The sequence below is a fragment of the Fundulus heteroclitus genome, chromosome 18 (assembly GCF_011125445.2).
Source record: "Fundulus heteroclitus isolate FHET01 chromosome 18, MU-UCD_Fhet_4.1, whole genome shotgun sequence".
In the NCBI taxonomy this organism is placed as follows: domain Eukaryota; kingdom Metazoa; phylum Chordata; class Actinopteri; order Cyprinodontiformes; family Fundulidae; genus Fundulus; species Fundulus heteroclitus.
In genome coordinates, this window is record NC_046378.1 from 16,080,645 (window position 1) to 16,100,289 (window position 19,645).

The 19,645-nt window shown below is 40.9% G+C and overlaps 1 protein-coding gene across 2 annotated transcripts in view; it reads right to left on the reverse strand.

Moving 5' to 3' along the window:
- The window catches only part of gucy1a2 (guanylate cyclase 1, soluble, alpha 2), an 84,719-nt gene that overhangs the window by 16,247 nt on the left and 48,827 nt on the right, over positions 1-19,645 (reverse strand). Inside the window, exons 8-9 of one of the 2 annotated variants that reach the window (XR_004933243.1) lie at positions 13,591-13,745; positions 7,357-12,556 (exon numbers count right to left, since the gene is read on the reverse strand). Coding sequence is in view for 1 of the 2 variants with exons in the window: in XM_012859432.3 (XP_012714886.2) it covers positions 12,337-12,556; positions 13,591-13,745 (375 nt within the window). In the remaining variant the exon portion in view is untranslated. Of the gene's footprint in view, positions 1-6,452; positions 12,557-13,590; positions 13,746-19,645 lie in introns of those variants that run through there. The other variant, XM_012859432.3, reaches the window with a different exon arrangement.

The window sequence follows — 19,645 nt, forward strand, 5'->3', positions numbered from 1 at the left end:
TTGTGTTAAACATGAAGCCAAAAGAAAGTTACACTAATACCCTCTGAGGGTAAAAAAAAAAAAACAGGGAAAAAATCAAAAGGTTTTGTTCAGTAAGAAAGACAACCAAATGCATTTGGACCTCCAGAAGCCAGGAGCAGAAATTTTATATAACTCACTGAATGAATTATCCTACATGAAGCAGGCTTACAATATTACAGCCATGCTTGATCAAAATGTACCAAAGGCAAAAGCAGCAATAAAAATCTTTAATTACAGCGTCCCTTCTTTTTTCTTAGGGCCTCTGCTAAAGATGTGGGGAAAAAAAACATTAAAACAAAACCATCATTTATTGCAGCAGCATGATCTCACACTGAAAAATTAAACCTTTAACTTCACTACAATTGTTTAACGGGTGGCAAAAAAAAAAAAAAAATCAACATTGAGAAATAATTGTCTTTCATATAATCACCGGGGCCACTATTAGGTAATGTAAGTGAACGTTTTTTTGTTTTTTTTTCCTGTTCTAGATTTTAGGGCGCGCGTCTAGAAAACGTTTGATTAGCGATCCCTTACTGTGCTGACGTTCAAATATGATGTCCAATACTGATTCCCTCTTCAAAATGGTAAACACCAGAGAGCATGTCATCCAGGGAGGGTAGAGGTGTGTTGATCTTGATAAGACAGGAAAACAATAACTAAAAAAAATCCAAAACAACTGGAAGTGCGATAAACAAGGCTGGGCAGGGTGGACGAGGAGGAGAGGGTATGGGAGGTAAAGGTAAAAATCTCCAAGGCTCACTTTTAGAGAACTCCAGTCCTTGAGGTATACAATCCTGCAACTTTTAGATGCCTCTTTTCTCCAGGCCACCTGAATCAAATGAATGGCTCATTACCAGACCTCTGCAGAGCTGAATGACACGTTGATGAACGGATCAACGTGTCATTCACGTTGCAGTTTGATGCAGATGTTGGGGAGCAGGACTAGAGTTGGGCACCCCTCGTTTTAAAGCTCCTGTGCACCACCAGTAGTGCCAGTAAACGTGGATGGTGTATAATACAGTCTACACCCAACCGGTGAGTTTTTTTTTTTAATTTAATTTCAGCTCTTGGGGGGAAATTACAGGCAGGTAACATCACAAACTCCCATGTGGGGTTCCAGGAAAAGCTCTTGAAATCTTGGATACTTTAGCTGAGCTGTGAATGTTGTAAAAGATACTTTATGCTGATCTCAGATTATTCAGCATGTTAATAACTCACAGGACCAATAAACCGTGTTAGACATCTGAAGATTAAATCTCGATGAATGTGCACGTGTGCAAATGGTAGCACAAACCGGCGCATGAGGAGCCACAATGTATCAGCGGTGTGTTACAAGAACTGACAGACACACACGCACCCATCCAGATGGACACGAAGGGCACGGCGTTCACACGGCCTTGCGAGGCTTCCTCTGCGATCTTTTAATTTGCATGGATCAACACTAATCCCAGATCCTGCTCATCTTTTTTTTTTTTTTCCCACTCCACTGACCCTGATGGAAAATGTTACAACCAGCAAGGATACACAAGGTTTCTCTTCACCTTTTTCCCCACTTGACCCCGAGTGAATTTATAACCTGGGAACTTTTCTTATTCCATTTGGTTCCCTGGAAAACAGTCAGTGTCCTCCAGGAGATCGATGCGGATCAAATTCCATAAGAGCTTCCTAGAGAAAATTTTGATTTTCTTTCATCGTTTAAACTTGATGTTAGGTGAAGAACTATGGAAAAAATGAAGAAAAGTCAAAAGAACAGGGCAAGTAATGATTGGGGATAGAACAGCTGATTCATCATGAAGAAATAGGTCCATCATGTAGAACTATTGATATGAAATACACACTGATACAGATTTATGTTCATCAGACTGGTTTAAAGTGGACACATCCAAAATCAAACAAGAGTTAACTGGTTGATAGCAAGCAGAATGAAAGCAAAGGTCAAGCCTTTGTGTCTATTTCTTCCTTCTATATTTACCTCATATAGATAAATCAGGCGATGTTTGCAGGTCTCTTTGTTCTCTTTAGCAATTAAGGGAAACTAAGTGTCTTTCATAATTAGATCTCTGCTAATGAGTTGGACATAGACCTTTCTCCTTTCATCAATTATCCCTGATTTCGTTTTATCCAAGTTTGCAGATGTCCCTTCTGTCAGACAGCTTCAGCAAGAAAAACCATGGCTTCATTTTATGTCTCCTGTTAATAAGTGTCCAGATATTGTCCTGGACTGGAACAATCCTTAGTAATGTTTGATTAGTATGTCCTTATGCGCATGCTCTAACTAGAAATTGTATTGCTACAAAAACATGGCTGCTTGAACCACAATTCATAAACAAACACACAAAATATTTAACTAATTTTGTATTTAAAACCAAATTTACTTGGTTTAGGTTGAAAACAATATAGGCCTTTCTTTCCAAAAATACTATTTGTAAATATTTTATCTTGTATTTTTTTTTTTTTTTACTACGTATCAGGTAATTTTATGAGTCAAGAATTGTTTGAGATACTAGGAATAAAAACATTGATATTTTTCCTGTTTGTTATAAAGGGTCAAAATTATAAAAAAAGACACTTTTTTATCAAATCTGTAACAACAATAATAACCACATGTCTTTGGGTGGACTTAAGGTTTCATGAGAACACAATAATGTTCAGGATATAAAAGACCTACATACAATTTTAGACAGGGTTATCCTACTCTTCTCCAAGTTTGCATTATTTGTTGTTATTTCTTACTCTGTTTTTTCTATCTTCATAGTAGGTGCGTCTAGTTTGGTGTTCTGTTTTAGCTGCGACGCCATCCTGAGGGACAGATCATCTGCCATTACCCTCTAACATAGAAAGTACTCCTGGATCAGTGCTTCTGTGCTTTTTGTGTCTCTGCTCTGTCTTCTCTAACCTCCAGTCGGTCAAGGCAGATGACCGTTCACACTGAGCCTGGTTCTGATGGATGTTTTCCTTCCTGTTAAAGAGGAGTTTTCCTCTCCACTGTTGCTTCATGCCTGCTCAGTATGAGGGATTGCTGCAAAGCCGTCAAGGAAACTTTTTAACCAATCTGTCTGTATGATTTGATTGAATTTGACTTTATAAAGTGTTTTGAGATGACATGTGTTGTGAATTGGTGCTATATAAATAGAAATGAATTAGGGGGAGTGGGATTAATATTTACATACATATCATGACAGTGTTTATCATTGTATGCAAATTAAAAAAAATAAAGGTGGATCACGTGGTCCTCATTTTGTAGCTTTCCAAACCAGAATGAAATCAGAATAAAGACCTCGGGTAATGTTCTGTTTTATCGTTGAAGTTGGAAGTTTCCATGAAAAAATACAAGGATGCCAAGTACTACATTGGCCCAGTATCACCACCACTCATATAAAAATATAAAATGAAGGATAAGTTACAGGTTTAACCAATTTATTTGGTTTTCTGATAGCATGTGTCCCAGTGGCACACACGATACTGTTCGACCTCTTTTTGGGAACATGCTCCTTGGGGAGGTTGTTGTTGGCTTAATTACTTTTTATTTGGTAATTCATATTTACGGTGTTAACACTTTTTTGGTGGGCAATTTTGATGGGGGAGGCACCCTAGCGTCCCCTATTGACGAGCCACCACTGAAACTATCCCTGTACATCTCCCCGTCAGTTAACAAAAGAGTACACATCCTGTGAACCCACTGCTGAAATGCTGACACTGTTGGCATCCCATAACTCTAGAGTGCTGCATTTGGCTAATGAGACGGACCCAGTATGTTAATGGCAGAAAAGTCCCCTCTCATATCCCTGCAGTGTGGGTCTGTGTCTGATGCCCATCAGCTGGTTTGCCTGTTTGATGTTCATCCCAAATGTGGTCCGGTGAAAGTGATCCATGTGAAAAATGCAAAAACACGCCACCGCCAGTTAGTGTAATGGGGTGTGTCTGCACACACAGCGAGGGTGCCACAGGGTAAAGACGTAACAGGAGGACGGGCGGATGATGTGCCAGGGGGATGAGGCAAAGCAACGAAGGGTCTGAATAAATCAAAGAGTGAGCTACATCAGGAAAACATTTCATTAATGTTAGGACTTAGTTGGTAGACAAAAAAAACTATTACATAAAATAAAAATGAAAGTTCAAATAGTTCATATGATAACCAATTAAACGCATGGTTTGGAGATATCCTCAAACCGATTTTCCACCGTGTTGCTAAGCTTCTCCAAATAGGTAAATTGCATAGGTAATCTTATTTAAAACCCTGCAGGCGGATGTTTGGTTTCCCTATGGCAGTACTTCTTATAGTCCAGATCCAACCCAGATCGAAGAAGCAAGTTCAGAACCGGCCCATAGTGGACAAAATGTGAGGAGCTATTTTGTAATTTCTGGGTTAAATCAAGCAAATATAGGATTTCCTAAGAGTCTGAATGTAATTTGGCTCATTCATGCTGATGTTTGTAGAGTATGTGGTGGAGCTAGAGCTGAAAGCAAATATTTTTACAAATATTAAGATGCCCTATAAAACACAAATACTTTGTTTCATCACTATCTCGCATTTATTTTAGACTAATCTTTTAGAGAAGTTATGATTTTCAAATATATTATTGAAAAATTGGTATATCTCTTGGAGATTTTTTATTTTTTTTACTTTACTCAAAACCTGAAGTTAACATATATAATAACTTTACTACGCATCTAAACAATTTGGGGAAGCCCAGATGACGTGGTAAATAAACTTCTGATCTTCTAAGACACTGTCCTTCCCTGTATGATGTCAAGAGCAAATCTGAAGAAATAAACAAAGATATCAAGAAAAGAAATGTGGAAAATTTCCAGTCTGGTTCTTTCTTGATCACAGTTTCCAGACACATAACAGCATAACAACAGTTATTCACAGGTATGGGACTGTCCAGCCGTCATGCTGTTCAGGAAGGAGACAGATGCTGCGTTCCAGATTTGGACGTGTTTTTGGGGTCCAATGTATGCATCAACCCCAAAAATAAAAGCAAGACTTTTTCGTGAAAATGTCATTTTCAGGCTGCCCCACAATGAGCGATGTCCTTTACCGACACGAGCTGAAGTTAGTCAGAGAGAAAAGAAGCCATTACTTCTGGCTCAAGTCTACCCTGGATCCCCAGAACCAGACATGTAGAATCAGCTTTCAGTTCTTATGCTCCACCCATCTGGAACAAACTCCTAGCACACTATAAAAGTGCTGAAACCCTGAGTTTCTTTAAATCAAAAACCTATTTGATCAGAGCTGCCTTTGAATGTTAATGTGTTAGTTTCTAGTCCAACTTTTCTTACATCTTGGCCTGCTGCTACTATTCCACTGCAATGCCCTTTCTTCTGTATCTTTTCCTTTCTTATGTTCTGTTAATGTACAGCACTTTGAATGGTCTTGTTACTGAAACGTGCTATTCAAATAAACTTGCCTTGCCTTAATCTTAAAGCAACAAAAAAAGTCTAATTACAGTTTTAAAAAAACAACTTCAGGGATAAAGATTTTCTTTTCTGCAGAGATTTCCTGTCACTTGCTGAAATTGAAGCAGGGAAGACATCATCATGTTGTAGCAGAAGACAGAATGATGCACTTCTCAAAATAGATGGCAACACAAGGAAACAACATTTTGTGGAAAAATTGAAGCAACATGTCTTGGAGAGCCCATCGAAAAGCCCTTTAGTTCAGTCCTGTAGGAAACTGAGTGTGTGTGTGCAAGGTGGCCTACAAGCCTGATTCACTTTACACCGGCTTTGTCCAGAGAAATGGGCCAAAATCCAGCTACCTTGGGAAAAGGTTGTGAAAATATACCCAATTTCAGCATATTGTGCCAAGTGGTAACACTTCTTTTTTATGTGAAGCCAGCTCATGGAGTAAATGGCTTTGCAGCAATCCCTCCTCTTTCAGAACAGGCACTTAGTGACCCCGGAGAGATGACTGCACTGAGTCGTTAACTTTACGGTAATACCTCATACTGAGCCTGCATGTCATAACGTTCGAAAATAACAACAAAAAACTTGATAATGCTAATTATGAATGACTGGAGAGTAGTAGGAGAAAGTAGCAGAGAGAGTAAGAGTGGTCATTCTTCCCATTCTAGTTTAAGAACCTCTAGGAAGCACCAGTAGACCTGCAGTTTGAGAGTGAAATGCTCCTGTAAGGAACATATGGAACAACCAGGGTGTTATATGTGGGGAGGAGAATTTTAACCCCATATCTCTCACTGCAGTGTTTTGAATAATATTAAGGCTTTTGTATTTTTATAAACTTGTTAAGCTATTTTGAGTCAATTCTGTGGATTCTAAATTTCAAGTTTATTTTGTGTAATGTATATGTTTTGTAAAACAAATGTGTTTGTTTATGCTTCACTGCTGCAAATTCAAAAACCGAGCTACACAGATTGTTTGGTGAGGTGAGGTGAAAAATGCGTTCACAATAAAAGTCCAAGGCATTATTTTTTTTGTAATTGTAAAGATACTTGGTGTTTTCTTTTGTTTTTATTTACAGTATGTAAGACAGACGATGTGCCCTAAACATCAGCCAGAAACCAACAGCTGTCATCGAGCACCCTAAAATACAGCAGAACACCTGATCCCAACAACAGGGTTGAAACACTGTCCATGTCAAGATGTGCCTTGAAACAGAACAAAGAATAAATAAATATGAAAACCTGTGATCAAATATACCGCTTCCAGAAAAGGAACGCTTAACAGAAAGGGGGGCATGGCGAGATTATTTTTTTCCCCTCTATGAATGTGGACATTTAAGACAATTTTGGGTCATGTTTATTTCAGCTGAGAGAGCCAGGCTGCCACTGATGAAACTCATACCGCTTTCTGATAAGCTCAGACTTACTGCAAAGTGAGTCGCTCGGGATAGAAGTGATCATGGTACAAAATGTACTTCATAACTTTCAGACATTAACAGAACATACACAAAGTAACTTAATGTTGAAGAGAATGACGCATTTCATGTTCAAGTAAAAACAAAATCATCAATACATCAGTAAAGAAACCAGTTGAAAATATAACTGACAGGAGAATACAAATACAGAGAATAGTGTATTTATTATAGTAATAAAAAAAAAAGACATTACTCAAGCATACAGAATGTTTGGCATGGTGGCATGAACACTGCCAGGAATGATTTAGCTGACCAAGAAAAACAACAGAAACACGCTTTTTGAATCGGGGTCTGTGGAATAATGCGTTTAAGTTCTAGTATTAGAATGATTCAGTCAAACAGAATCAATCAGGAGAAGGCTTAAACACAATTGTGAGTTTTGAAAATTTAAGAAAAAAGGTTAAATAAACACAACTAAATCGATTGCTTTGGCTTTATGTTACTGGACACTGAACACACACACACACACACACACACTCACCACCGTAACTGTTTGTGTGCCTGCGTCTGCGTATTTACTGCAGATGCAACAATCCATGACTCTGCAGAGAAACAGCACCTGGACAACCTCTCCGTCGGAGCGGCTAGAGTCACACAATTTTTCTAAATGTCTTGATATTATGCAAGAACCGGAGCCTTGACTGGAGAGTTGGACACCAGTCGTGTGGGCGTCAGGCTGGCGTAATCTGCTTTATTTAGCCCCGAAACTAGAGCTTGAGCTCTGAAGCTCGGCGAGAACAACACCTTCGATACGTGCAGGCTACAAGAGCTCTACCAGTTATATAACAATGCATGTATGCATTATTAACTTGTAATTACACCTCGTAGCATGTTAACGTGTCTACATGGGACTGCTTAAGATTTAATTCCTTAAAAAAACAAACAAAAAAAATGATTTCTGTCTCCCTGCATACACCTGATAATTATTGCTTCACGTGGCTGCTGCAGGCGCCGGCTTTAGTGTTGTCGGCCATATATCAGAAACACTTTGTGCCGCATCATTTTCAAATGGTCGCATGTTAACAACATTTTGCCATCTTTTGCCTTCGCTAATGTCTCCACACAACACAATCTACCAACTCTTGACGCCGAGCAGCAACTTGTCCACAAATGAATGCATGCCGGACACAAAATACTCGCTGCTTCAGATCAGACTAGCCCACTGAGCGACGCACTAGTTCGGAGTTTTGTTTTGTTGTTCTAAATAATGTCGTTGCAAATGTCTAGACTATTTTTTGATCTGTACTTCTTTTTTTTTTTTTTACCCTCCCACTGTCAGTTTTTTTTCCCCCTTGTAATTTCATAATACAAAGCAATTTTAAAAATAGATATGTGGAGATTTTTCTTTTTTTTTTTACAGTTTGGTCAACATAATGGGTATGAAAAAATATATATATTTTTAAATACTACAATATTTCCTTCATCAGACATTTCAAAGAGTGCTCAAATATAAACTTAAACCATTTAGTCTTTATCATTTGGCACCTACAGCAATTATAGATATCATGGATTAGAGTCATTGTAGATATAAATATGGCCAGTAATAACAACAATACTATAAAAATCGTAACACTTTTTTTCTAATATTAAAACTGACTAAATTATTTCTATTTATTATGAAATTGACAAAATAGTGATACATCCCCACCCCACCCTCCTTAGTATTTGGTAAACTATTTTGGACATTTTGGACATCCTTCCACAAGCCTCTCACAAGTGTTTGCTTGAAATTTTGTCTTCACCCCACTTTGTAACTACTTTTTCAGTATGATTAGAGTCATTGCTCATTACAAAGACCCATTTGCTCCCAAGCTTCAACTTTCTGCTTCATGTCTTCAGTTGTTCCTGCGTCTCTGGCATCCAGACGCCTTTCCCCGCCAACCTGCAAAGTTCTGCCGCAGCCGGCCTCCAGACCTCCTTTACCCTGACCGTTAGAATTATTTGAACAGATAATTGTGAAAGAACCGGGCTTCTGGAGGGCGACTAGTCTCTTCCCCATATCATAGTTGATCCTTTTAGATTTTTCTCATGATGTCACACAAGAATAATGTTAATGATTAGATGCTGATGTGCTAAGAAGATTTAGTATTTCTTTATTTGTGAAACAGGTACCAAATATAACTTTCCAAGATGCCCAACATTCGTCATTTTAATGCAGGTGGAAGGCTACACTTTAGATTGTAAGGACTCTTTACAATTCCCCCCATCCACCCCCCCAAAAAAAAATAATAACATCCCACCTGCCAAAAGGGGGTTGCCAGTCTGCAGTACTGTGATTTTGGGGGTCGCAGGCTGAAAAGATTGGAAACCCTTGATTTAGGCTTTTCCACATTGTTTAAAAGCATAGCAATCTTGGTTTATTTAAACTTTTAAATTTGAAAACGTATCAAAAACAATTCCTTGAAAAGTTTCTCTCCACCATTTTTCTTGCATTTATTAAATCGTAACACATTTAGTAACCCTAGCTGACGTAAAACAGGAAACTTAGTCTGATTAAACACCAGAGAGTGAGAATAATTATTGAGTCTTTTAAAACAGTGTCTGGACATTTATGTTTTCAGCTCCATATTTAATCTGTGAAAAGTCTTTTTTTTTTAAACCTAACAAATCCTCATTTTGCCCCTTTTCTGTAAAAATGGCTGCATGATCACATTTAGCCCCTTCGAAGTCCAAATCCCTCTTGTGCAAAGCTGCGTTAACATGTTGATCCCAGGACAGCGGCTGTATTTTCAAACTCATCTGATGAAACAGAGTTAGAGCACAACAACCCGACCGCTGCAGAAAAAACACTGATCAGATGTGATGACACTGACCTACAACTGGAAAGCAAATTTCAGAAAACAGAAAATTCTATATTTTCAGATGTACTTCCACCCGCTGTGTAATCGCTTTTTAATTTAGCAATTTAATAGTTTCCTTAACATCCCGTCAGTTCATTATTCATCTGCTTATTCATTTAGTTATTTAACACACACAATGACAATAGTTCACTGCTCAGGCATGTTAAAAGTCGATAATTGTGTTATTCATCACTTCTACCAATATGAAATATTGCATTTTAAAGCTGGTGTCGCTTTTCTTTACATGACTTGCGGGGAGGGGGAGGGGGGGAATGGCCCTATTTTTTGTGTTAGCAATAGTATTTTTTGCATCCAACAAACAGTGAGTGATTTCTCATATGGCACATGTTTCAGAGAGGAACAGACTCCTACACTTGATTAATAATCTTTCAGAACGACACACAGAAACCCCGCTGTTGCTTCAGCATCATGATGAACCTGTGCTGGTGGCATCTTTGAATTAAATTGGCACATTTTTATTTATTACTTTTAAGTCCTGCTACATCACTTTGCAAAATGGTATGATGCTTTTCTGCCAATGCATCGATGGAGGATTATAGTTATATAACTGACCTCTAGCTGAAAATAAAACAGAAATCTAAAGAAAAAAAAAAGCCTAATGCGTTTTTTTAAATCTAAGAAGTAGGTAAGCATATTTAAGCCTAGGTAATCACTATCATTTTTGAACTTGTTTTGAATGAATAACGTATTAGAATAAGCAGTGACGATCTTATTACAACGTTAGCATGAAAACGAGCGCCACTGCTCTGTCACTTTCTGTACTTCTCTTTCTTTCACCCGACTTTTCTATTTCTGACGTCTGGGTTGGAATTTCATAGAACATAATTAAGAGCAATAAATAAAAGCTACTTTAGAACAGAGAAGAATAAATCTTTAGAGAGTCTCTGAAATAGTCAAAAAACACACTTTCCAAAAACCCTTAGCCCCACTTTTTGATGGCCAATTTTAAATAAGCATGTTTGTAGGCGTCTGGGACAGCCTGAGTTATTCATTCAGCAAGTCGTACTCAGTCTGCCAGCAAACAGGTACACAGCCCAAAATGATTCATGCTCCAGGCAGAGTTAGGTGAAAAGTAAAAGTTTCCTGACTCAAAGTAACATCGACACTGTGGAGAGGCCCTGTTGTTGTCCTGCCTGATCAAAACTCTGATGAATAAAAAAAATGTCTTTGGAGGGAGCTAAAGTTTAGGGTGAGAACAAGGAGGCCTTTCAAGCTCAAAGACCTGGAGGTTATGAAAAAAATAACAGTAAAAAAAAAAAAAAAAAAATCGAAATCAGTGGGCGGTGTGAATAATGTTGGGCTTAACTGTGTATAGCTGAAGTTTGCACAGGCTAAAGTGACTGCAGGACTTTTCCATCAGTCTTTATAAACAGTGCAATTAGAAGAAAATCACCTTTGAAAACTTTGATTCGACATTCTTTCAGGACTGGGGTGAGGAACTGTGAACCGCTCCACAAACAAAACAAACAAAAAAAAAAAAAAAACAGCACAACAATCCAGTAAATCCTGCGCACATGGAAAGATCAAGCTCTAAGCAAGCTGCAGACGGAGCTGTGCAGGTCCCCTCTAAAAGCGAAGCTTTCCGACGATGCTACATGTGGGTAGAAGATGCTGATCGGCTGAATGGAAGAAAGCACGAGCTGGTAAATGCCGACAACTGATTTCACGGAAAAGAGGCAGAAGCATGAAACGCGCTAAAAAAACAAAGAAGCACGAAGCTGCTGAGAGCAATCCTAACTCTTGTGTTATGCGCGCTCTGTTTCTCTGCATTATTAAAGCATTGTCTGCTATAGTTTGCGGAGGGCCCGAAACAATAAAGGCTGTACGTCTGGACTGGTTCGACTCTGGTTGGCATTAGCTTTCAGTCGTTTACCTGTTTAAAACAAACCCATTTGTTTCCTTGACAAACCCCAGCCAGCTGGCCTCATGTTAACAGTTTTGAGCAGGAGCTCCTATATTTACTAAAGCGTAACCTGACCTAAAGACAGATGTGAATGAAGGACGCAGAGAGTTGTGTTGTTTCTCCTACTGGCGGCCCGGCTTGGACATGCTGGACATGATGGACAGCGGGTCATACAAAATTCATTCTTCAGCACCCACCTTACACATGAGAAAGGGGTTTTGTTCTGTTTGCACGTAGCGAATGAGGGCAACAGTGGTCATGAGTGTGGTCTCTGTCAGTCTTAACCCAGTTCTGTTCAATCCGGACAAAGGTCTGGGTATCGTCTGAGCGCGGACCACTGATGAGAACTAGGGCTGTAGTTGAGACATCCGGCTGGAGCGCAGTCTTTGTCTGGACGCCATTATACCTGTCCACCTCTTGGAGGGTAGAAAAAGGACTAGTGCAGCTGCCGTCCCTCAGGTCGTTTGAAGAATATCTCCACTGCTCGGGGGGGGGAGAAGGGGACAGTTGTTCTCTTTCATCTACGATGAAAGCATCTTTCACCAATCAGGTGCGAATCCCACGTCTTACATAACACATTTGCATAACCACGGCTCTGTGTGACTGGTTTACCTGGGTGTCCTCTGGGGGTTCAAGTCCAGTCGCTCCCGCCTGAACACCCGCGCACGGACCTACAAACTGGTTTCTCTTAGAAACATTGTCCCGATGCTGTAGGAGACCTTCCTCATAGAGGCCGGGGGAGCCGAGCGAGAGCTGGTGAGCGAGGCGTGGCTGTGGGAAGTCCCTGCCTCCAGGAAGTAACATGTCCCTGGAATCTCTTTGGGAAAATTATCTGGGAGCTCCAGCCGAGAACGAGGGATGAAGGAGAAAGAGCGCTCGTCTTTCAGCAGTCTGTTGATAAAAGAGGAGAACCATGTGTTGTAAAGGTGGCGAAACAAGACGCAGTCGAACTTAAAAGCTGTTCACAATCATGGCATTGAGGGAATATTACTGAAAAATCCAGCCTTTCATTGTGAGAACTTTTATTCAGATAGGAAAACCAAAGGTTAGGAAATAATCTTTTCACCAGTTGCACAATTATTTGCAAGCCTGAGGAATTCCCATTAAATAAACATAACTGGAGCTTTTCTCTTAGCTACTCCTCAAAATGGGAAAGACAACAGAAGTTGCAACTGAAGTAAGCTAGGATGTGTGTTGAGCATAGCCAGGAAATGGCTACAAGAGGATAGCTACATACCTAAACGTGACCACTTCTACAGTCAGAGCATTTATTTAAAAATGGATCAGAGCTGGTTTATGTCTACATGACTTCAAGGAAACAAAAAAAACAGACTGGTGGCAACAACGGAGGACCTGACACTGACTGGGGGGAAAACAGCTGTTTCTGCTGGAACGACAGAGAGATAAAGTAACGAGCCCATGAGAGACAACTGGGGAGTGCTGTGGAGAGGTTTTTGCAGAGTAACGGTGGAAGGTCCCTCCTCTCACAGTTGTGAAATGTTATACTACGCGCCGTCCCATCGGAGAAAAGGGTCGGCGCAAAGTATTAACAGCAGGGTGTCAAGAGATGTGACAACAGTGAACAAAAGAAAAAATAGATAGATTTAATTTGCAAGTTTTTCCCCTCTAAATAAATGTCCCCGTGGTAAAAGCTGGATTTTTTTTTTTTTGTTGTTATTTAAATTTCACAGTAAGATTATGTAATTGGAACAAAAGATTAATTTTGGGGCTTTTGACAAACCTTACTAGGTGCTAACCAATGTGAAGCGCCGTGTAACAGCTGGGATCTGAAGGGCTCTCCATGATTTACCCACAATTCATCAGACTAAACATAAACAATATCAGGACTGTCTTCTTTTTCACAAAAAACAACCCGCTCCCTCATCTCCATCCAAGCATTTACATTTGTATGTGCAAGGACTTACTGGTAGGTCGTTGGGCTAACGTTGATGCACCTTGGTTGGCTTCCTGATTCGAACTTGCTGGCTAGAGTCACGTTGTTCCCAAACAGGCAATACCGTGGCATCTTAACCCCAACCACGCCTGCCAGCACCGAACCTGTGTGGATGCCTATTCTTAGCTAAGAGAGGGAGGCAGAGAGACAGAAGGGAGGAAGCCGTTAGACTTATGACACGCCAGCAAACTTTTGTTGAAGTTCCTTCCAGTGAATGCTGTCCTTGGATTTAGATAAGAAGGCAAACCCCACAGTAGACCTCATGTTCGCCCTCAGAGAAACGAAATTAGACGGACATCGGAAATAGAAATTCTGTGTGCCGTGTCTGCGGCGGAGAACGTGGTTTAATGCTGCGCCTGGATTCCACCCGACCCGGCCTCCGGAGCGACGTGACGCCAGGCCCCTGCAGAGACCGCTCACAAATGAGCTCCCCGAGCTGAGCTGAACTGATGCAATTAATTACTCTGCACCACCGAAGCGTTCTTGCTTTTGAACCAGAAGCACGGTGGAACAAGCAACGGATAATGCAGCGTAGCGATCATACCTCCATAATAGCGTGGATGTTATTATCTAATCTCATACCCCTGCGGCAACGGGATTTAAAATAGCACGAGAGTGAAAGGGAAAATTAGCGATTCACTCCCCCCCCCTAACAGGTTCATGGAGCTCATTTTATAATCTAGCGTGGATCTATATATAACCGCAGGCAGAGTGAAGGCCATCCTTCCGATTCAGGGCCACTTGACCATCTATTGATTTGTAGCACTTGGGTAAAGGTTATACGCCGTACATTACGCGCGGCGAGCCAGAGGAACCCAGCAGATTGTTAACAATTAATTTCTGCGTGCATTCCAGCGCACTGCAACGGCGTCATGGCAACAACAGCCGAGGGTTGTAGTGAGACGGAGCGAGCTCCCACGAATGCAAAGACAATGGAGAGAAAGGCAAAGTGAACCTATAATTAGACGGCGCGGGACCTTGACGGTTCAGGGGGAGAGATAAAGAAAATGAAACAGACAGCGAGGGAGGAGAGGGCTGGCAGGTGCAGCAGCGTGACCTATTTTTTGCTGCTAAACCGCGTACGGGCGGACGTTCGCCCGCCCGTCTCCGCGGCAGACGGCCGCTCACACAGAGACAGACAGACAGATCTGCATCTGCACCCACTCTCCTCTTTATTTCTGAGCCTCAAAACGCACGCAGTAATAGCCGTACACTCTTCCCCTCTGTTTCGCTGTGAGTCAGCACCCATCGCACATGGCCCTTCATTGAAGTCGAAGAGCAAATGCCGCAGCTTCGCAGACAGCCAATCACGGCGTAGCCTGTGGCCACGCTGACAAATGGATACAGAGGCAGAGACAGACTGAAACGCTCGACATGCGTCTCGGCATCCGCATGTGCCAGCTCACACACGCAGATCCGGACTATTTGTGGGCTCCCTGCACCTCAGCCTTCGACTCAGGTGTCTACTGTCTCCATAGGAGGTGGCAACAGTGAGCTGCCCCGTGAACCACCTATTTGAAAGAACAGAAGAAGAACACAAGCTTGTGATTTCTGCCCTTGAGTTGGCTGAGCAATATTTTTTTTATATTATTATATATAATAATATAAAATATGTTATAAATAACATATTTTCAGGTTTTTGAAACAGACATAAACTTAGAACGAAAAAGAGAAGCGGCGTCACAAATCAGCGTAACCAAAACTGAAGGATGGAGTACAGATAGAGCACATGTCAAATCAGCAAAATAATGTTCCATTTTGAACAGCAAAGGAATCCACACCACCCATGGAACTGTCCGGTGGATTATGGCGAGTGATTGTGGACAGATTTTCAACAATCTCCCAAAAAGGAATTAAGTCCTGTTTAGATAAGGTATTTATTTTGGATCCGTATTACCATTTATAAAACAAACGTAAACTAGCAGAATGTGTATTGTATTACAAGTACACACATTTTTTATCAAAGTTGAACACAAATGCATAGGCGTATTACTCTACGCTTTTTTACAATCACTAACATCAATTAAAAAGAGCAAATTAAAAAGAGCTAAATGCTTCGTCCATCCATCCATTCATCCATCCATCCATCCATCCCCACTTATTAGTGCAGGGCTGCCGAGGCATCGATGCCCATCTCCAGCGGTCAGTGGGTGAGAGGTGGTAGACACCCACAAGAAAAGATGTTATGCTAAAGTAAAGTTAGAATAGGATGGATCGTCCCTCACAGACAATGAAGATGGCGATCAAACCTCTCTCTTTCGTTTATTTACCAGCTGTTTTTTGTACATCTTCTCAATTTTGATTTTGAACAACACCTTCTTTATTTCCCATCCCACTTAACACTTTTTTTTTACCATGCATGGAACCATTAAGGACCCTTATAATGTTTTTTTTTTTTTATCTAGAATATATTTTGCTTTGTATAATGCAATAGTTTTGGTTACGTAACATTTTACATTGTTTATATGACGATGCTAACAGTTTATAGTCCATGGTCTATCCCAAACACCTGGTTCGCCTATTTTCCCTATAATTAAATATTATTTATTGTGTTTTGCTACAATCTAGTTCAAATGTATTAATGTCAATTTCTTCAAAACTATCAGCTCTTTTTCCACTGGCTTCAGCAGTTGCTCCAAGCGTTTTCTAGAGGGCCTTTGCAAATTCTCAGTTATTCGGGTCATCGCAACAGCAACCAGCTTAAATTGGAGGCAACCGGACTTTCGCTCAGTTCTTTCTGAAAACCTTGGCACCTATCCAGGAGTCTTTGTCAGCTCTGGTGGCTCACACTTGAGCAACCTTTCTAGAAAGGGATTTTGTATCTTTCTCAAATAAAGTGAATTTTAGACTTCAGTTTATGACATAAGTCATGCCTGCATGAATGCATTCATCTCTGATTACCAGATTAATGGAGTGAGGGAGTGCTCAGGTATAAAGATCTCCACGAGCTGTGGCCCTGCAGAAACAATATAATCATAGATTGAATAGCAGGTTATAAAAAGTGAATCTAAATTCTAGCCAATGAACTTTAAACTTTATAATAAGATCATGCTACACAACACGAACAGGATATATAACGGTGAACGAAAAGTAGAAGCCATGATTGGCTGGAGGATTAAATTTGGTTCAAACACTATTTTAAAAATGTTATTACGGCGTAAACAGACCCATTAGCTGTTGTCTCATAAAAAAAGGCATCTGTAAATACACACAAACAAAAACAGCGGCCAGCACTTTCCAGTCACGTTCTTTACAAAGTTTCCTGCCAGACACACTGCTTGACTCTGCACCGATATCCCCTTGTTATGACACGTTGTCATGGAGGAGGCACAGATGTGTCTTCTCTGCAGCGTGGACGGCATGCAGCACCCCTGGCAGCTTTGTAAACAGTGGAAACTTTCTGCTGGACCCACTGAAAGGACAACATCTATAAATGAACCTTTGTGGGGGGTTTCCTGGAGGTTCTCGCCGTATCAGGCGTCACGTACTAGCGACTGTGGATGCGCTTCATGCGCCAGTCCCTTTCCACGGCTTCCTTCGTCTTGTCGCAAGAGCACGCTCTGTGCATGGCGAGCAAGTAAATGGGCTGAAGAGATTAGACTTTGCACTTGAGGGGCCAAAACCTTTCGCTGCGGAAAACACTGCGGTTGTCGCAACTGCAATATGAAAACGTAGTCAGGAGGAAAAAAGAAGAAGAAGAAGAAAAAACAGCTGCTTTCGGTCAGCATGATCAGCCTCTGACCCTTTCTGAATAAAAAAAAAATGCAGCAGGTAATGCAGACGGTAGGTAGATACGGCGGCACTATCACAAGGCTGAACTCATTAACAGGTTTTTGTGGACGTTGCATTTCCTCCACACCTCTTGAGAACAGAACAAATGTCTGTCCGTCCGTCCATCCATCCAGACTAGCAATTGATAAAGTCTGATACTTTATAGCGTTAGCATAATGAAAACAGCGTGCAGCGTCTGATTACCGTCCATGCTTTCTCCTTGACATTTCACACCTCAGTATGTTTCGGTGTCCTTGAATCACTCTGTGTTCATTTGTGTCTCACAAAGCATTTTCTCTCTGCCATTCTCTCTCGCCGGCTCTCATGCTAGTTTGCATAACAGTGTAACATTGGCTGAGGCTGAGAGCGCGCTCTGAACAGCATTTATCATCCCCGAGTGCGGCGTATCTTGTGTATCTCCCCTTCTGCGGCGGCACAAAACGAGGAGGGCGGACTAAAACGGCAAAACAAGAACTCAGAACGAGAACAAAAAAAAAAAAACAAGGGGAGGAAAGTGTGAAGGAAATTGAGGGAGTTGCAGAGGCTTTGGTGAAGATAAAGGAGCGCAGCTGAGAGAGGGAGAGGAGGATTAAGAGAGGTAGAGGAAAACCAGAGAGAGAGAGAGAGAGAGAGAGAGAGGGAGCAAATATAAGAGCAAAGGAGCAGGCCAGAAATGCTTGGCAAGGGCTTTCTATTTTGAGACAAATGGACCGTGTTAGGACCACAGCAGTACACACAGAGGTGTCCTGTCTGTTTTTCAGCAGCTCTCTTGTCTCAGCTTCTTTCACACTCACTTCTGTAGCTCCTTCACGGTGCCGTGTAGATTTGTAACAAAAAAATAAGAAGAAAAAAGCAACAAACATGTTTTTAGGAAGCAAAAAAAATTGCATTTTCTGAAAGATGCAGCAAAAATAACAAGCTGAACACAGCTTGGACTAATGTGAGCATATGGCCCTCATGTTCTACTCACTCTGACAGGCCAACGTGTTCGTAACCCCTAGAAGTGGATCGCGTGTTGTCTTGTTACGCACACAGCCCGCAGAGTACTTTATTGAGCTTTTAGCTTAGGAGGCATAAAATAGAAGGAAACGAGAAGGGAGATTAAACATGGTCTTCAAAATTTTAACAATAAACATCAAGTAAATGTGTCTGACATTTTTATACAGCCGCCATGAGTCATGGCTTTGTAGAACTACATTTTTTTCCTGAAATTACAGCTTGAAACCTTTTGAGGTACGGCTCCTACCTATTTGACAAATCAAGACACTGAAATTTATTCTCTTGGAAAAAACCTCAAGTTATGTCAGACTGGATGAAGAGCGCCTGTAAACGGCATTTTTCTAGTTTCTTTTGCCTCCGTCAATCTTCCCATGAGCCCATCAGCTTCCCTGTTCCTGCAGAAGAAAGGCATCCCCCAAAGCACGGTAGGGGTGGGTATTGCCAAAGAAGTCACGATTCGATTCCAATCACGATTCACATGCCACGATCCGATTCTATGACGATGCATTATGATACTTGAATTATTGCGATGTATCGCGATGCATTGCAATATTTTCACTGAACACTGTTAGAAAAAAAATGCAGCCATTACCAGTGGCTGACTGGCTGTGTATGATCTGGATAGTGTCTTCAATTGATACATAACTGAAAGAAACTGAATTCATACATAGCTGCATTTATTGAAACGACTTTTGGAGGTATTGCCATGAAAACAAATATTACTGTTACTGGACACAAATATTACTATTACTGAAGTGGACACGCTGACAAAAAGTGCTTAGGATTTATAAAACTTAAAATAACAAAATAAGGATAATCAGTGCCGTTTACATGGCCTCAGTGGTCCTTTAAACCAATGAGGTTGTATTCCACTTGTTTTTGGCTGATGTTCACCAACCATTCATGCAATTTTATTTATTCATTTTTTTTAAATTACTAATCACTACTTGGCGTCAAGAATCGATGCAGTAGATCACGGAAATTTTAATAGCGATGCATCGTCATGACGATTATTTTGCACACCCCTAAAGCACGGTGGCCCTGCCGGCATTTTTCACTGCGGGGACGGTGCGTTCAGGGTGATGTACGATGTTATGTACATTTAGCACTAAGGCCAAACAGTTCAACTTGGGTCTCATGAGACCAGAACACCTTCCTCCACATGTGTGCCAAGTGCTTAAAATTGGCAGACAAATTAAATTACACAGAGGTGGACCCAACAAACTAATAAGGTGACTTCTGGGTGGAAATGGTTG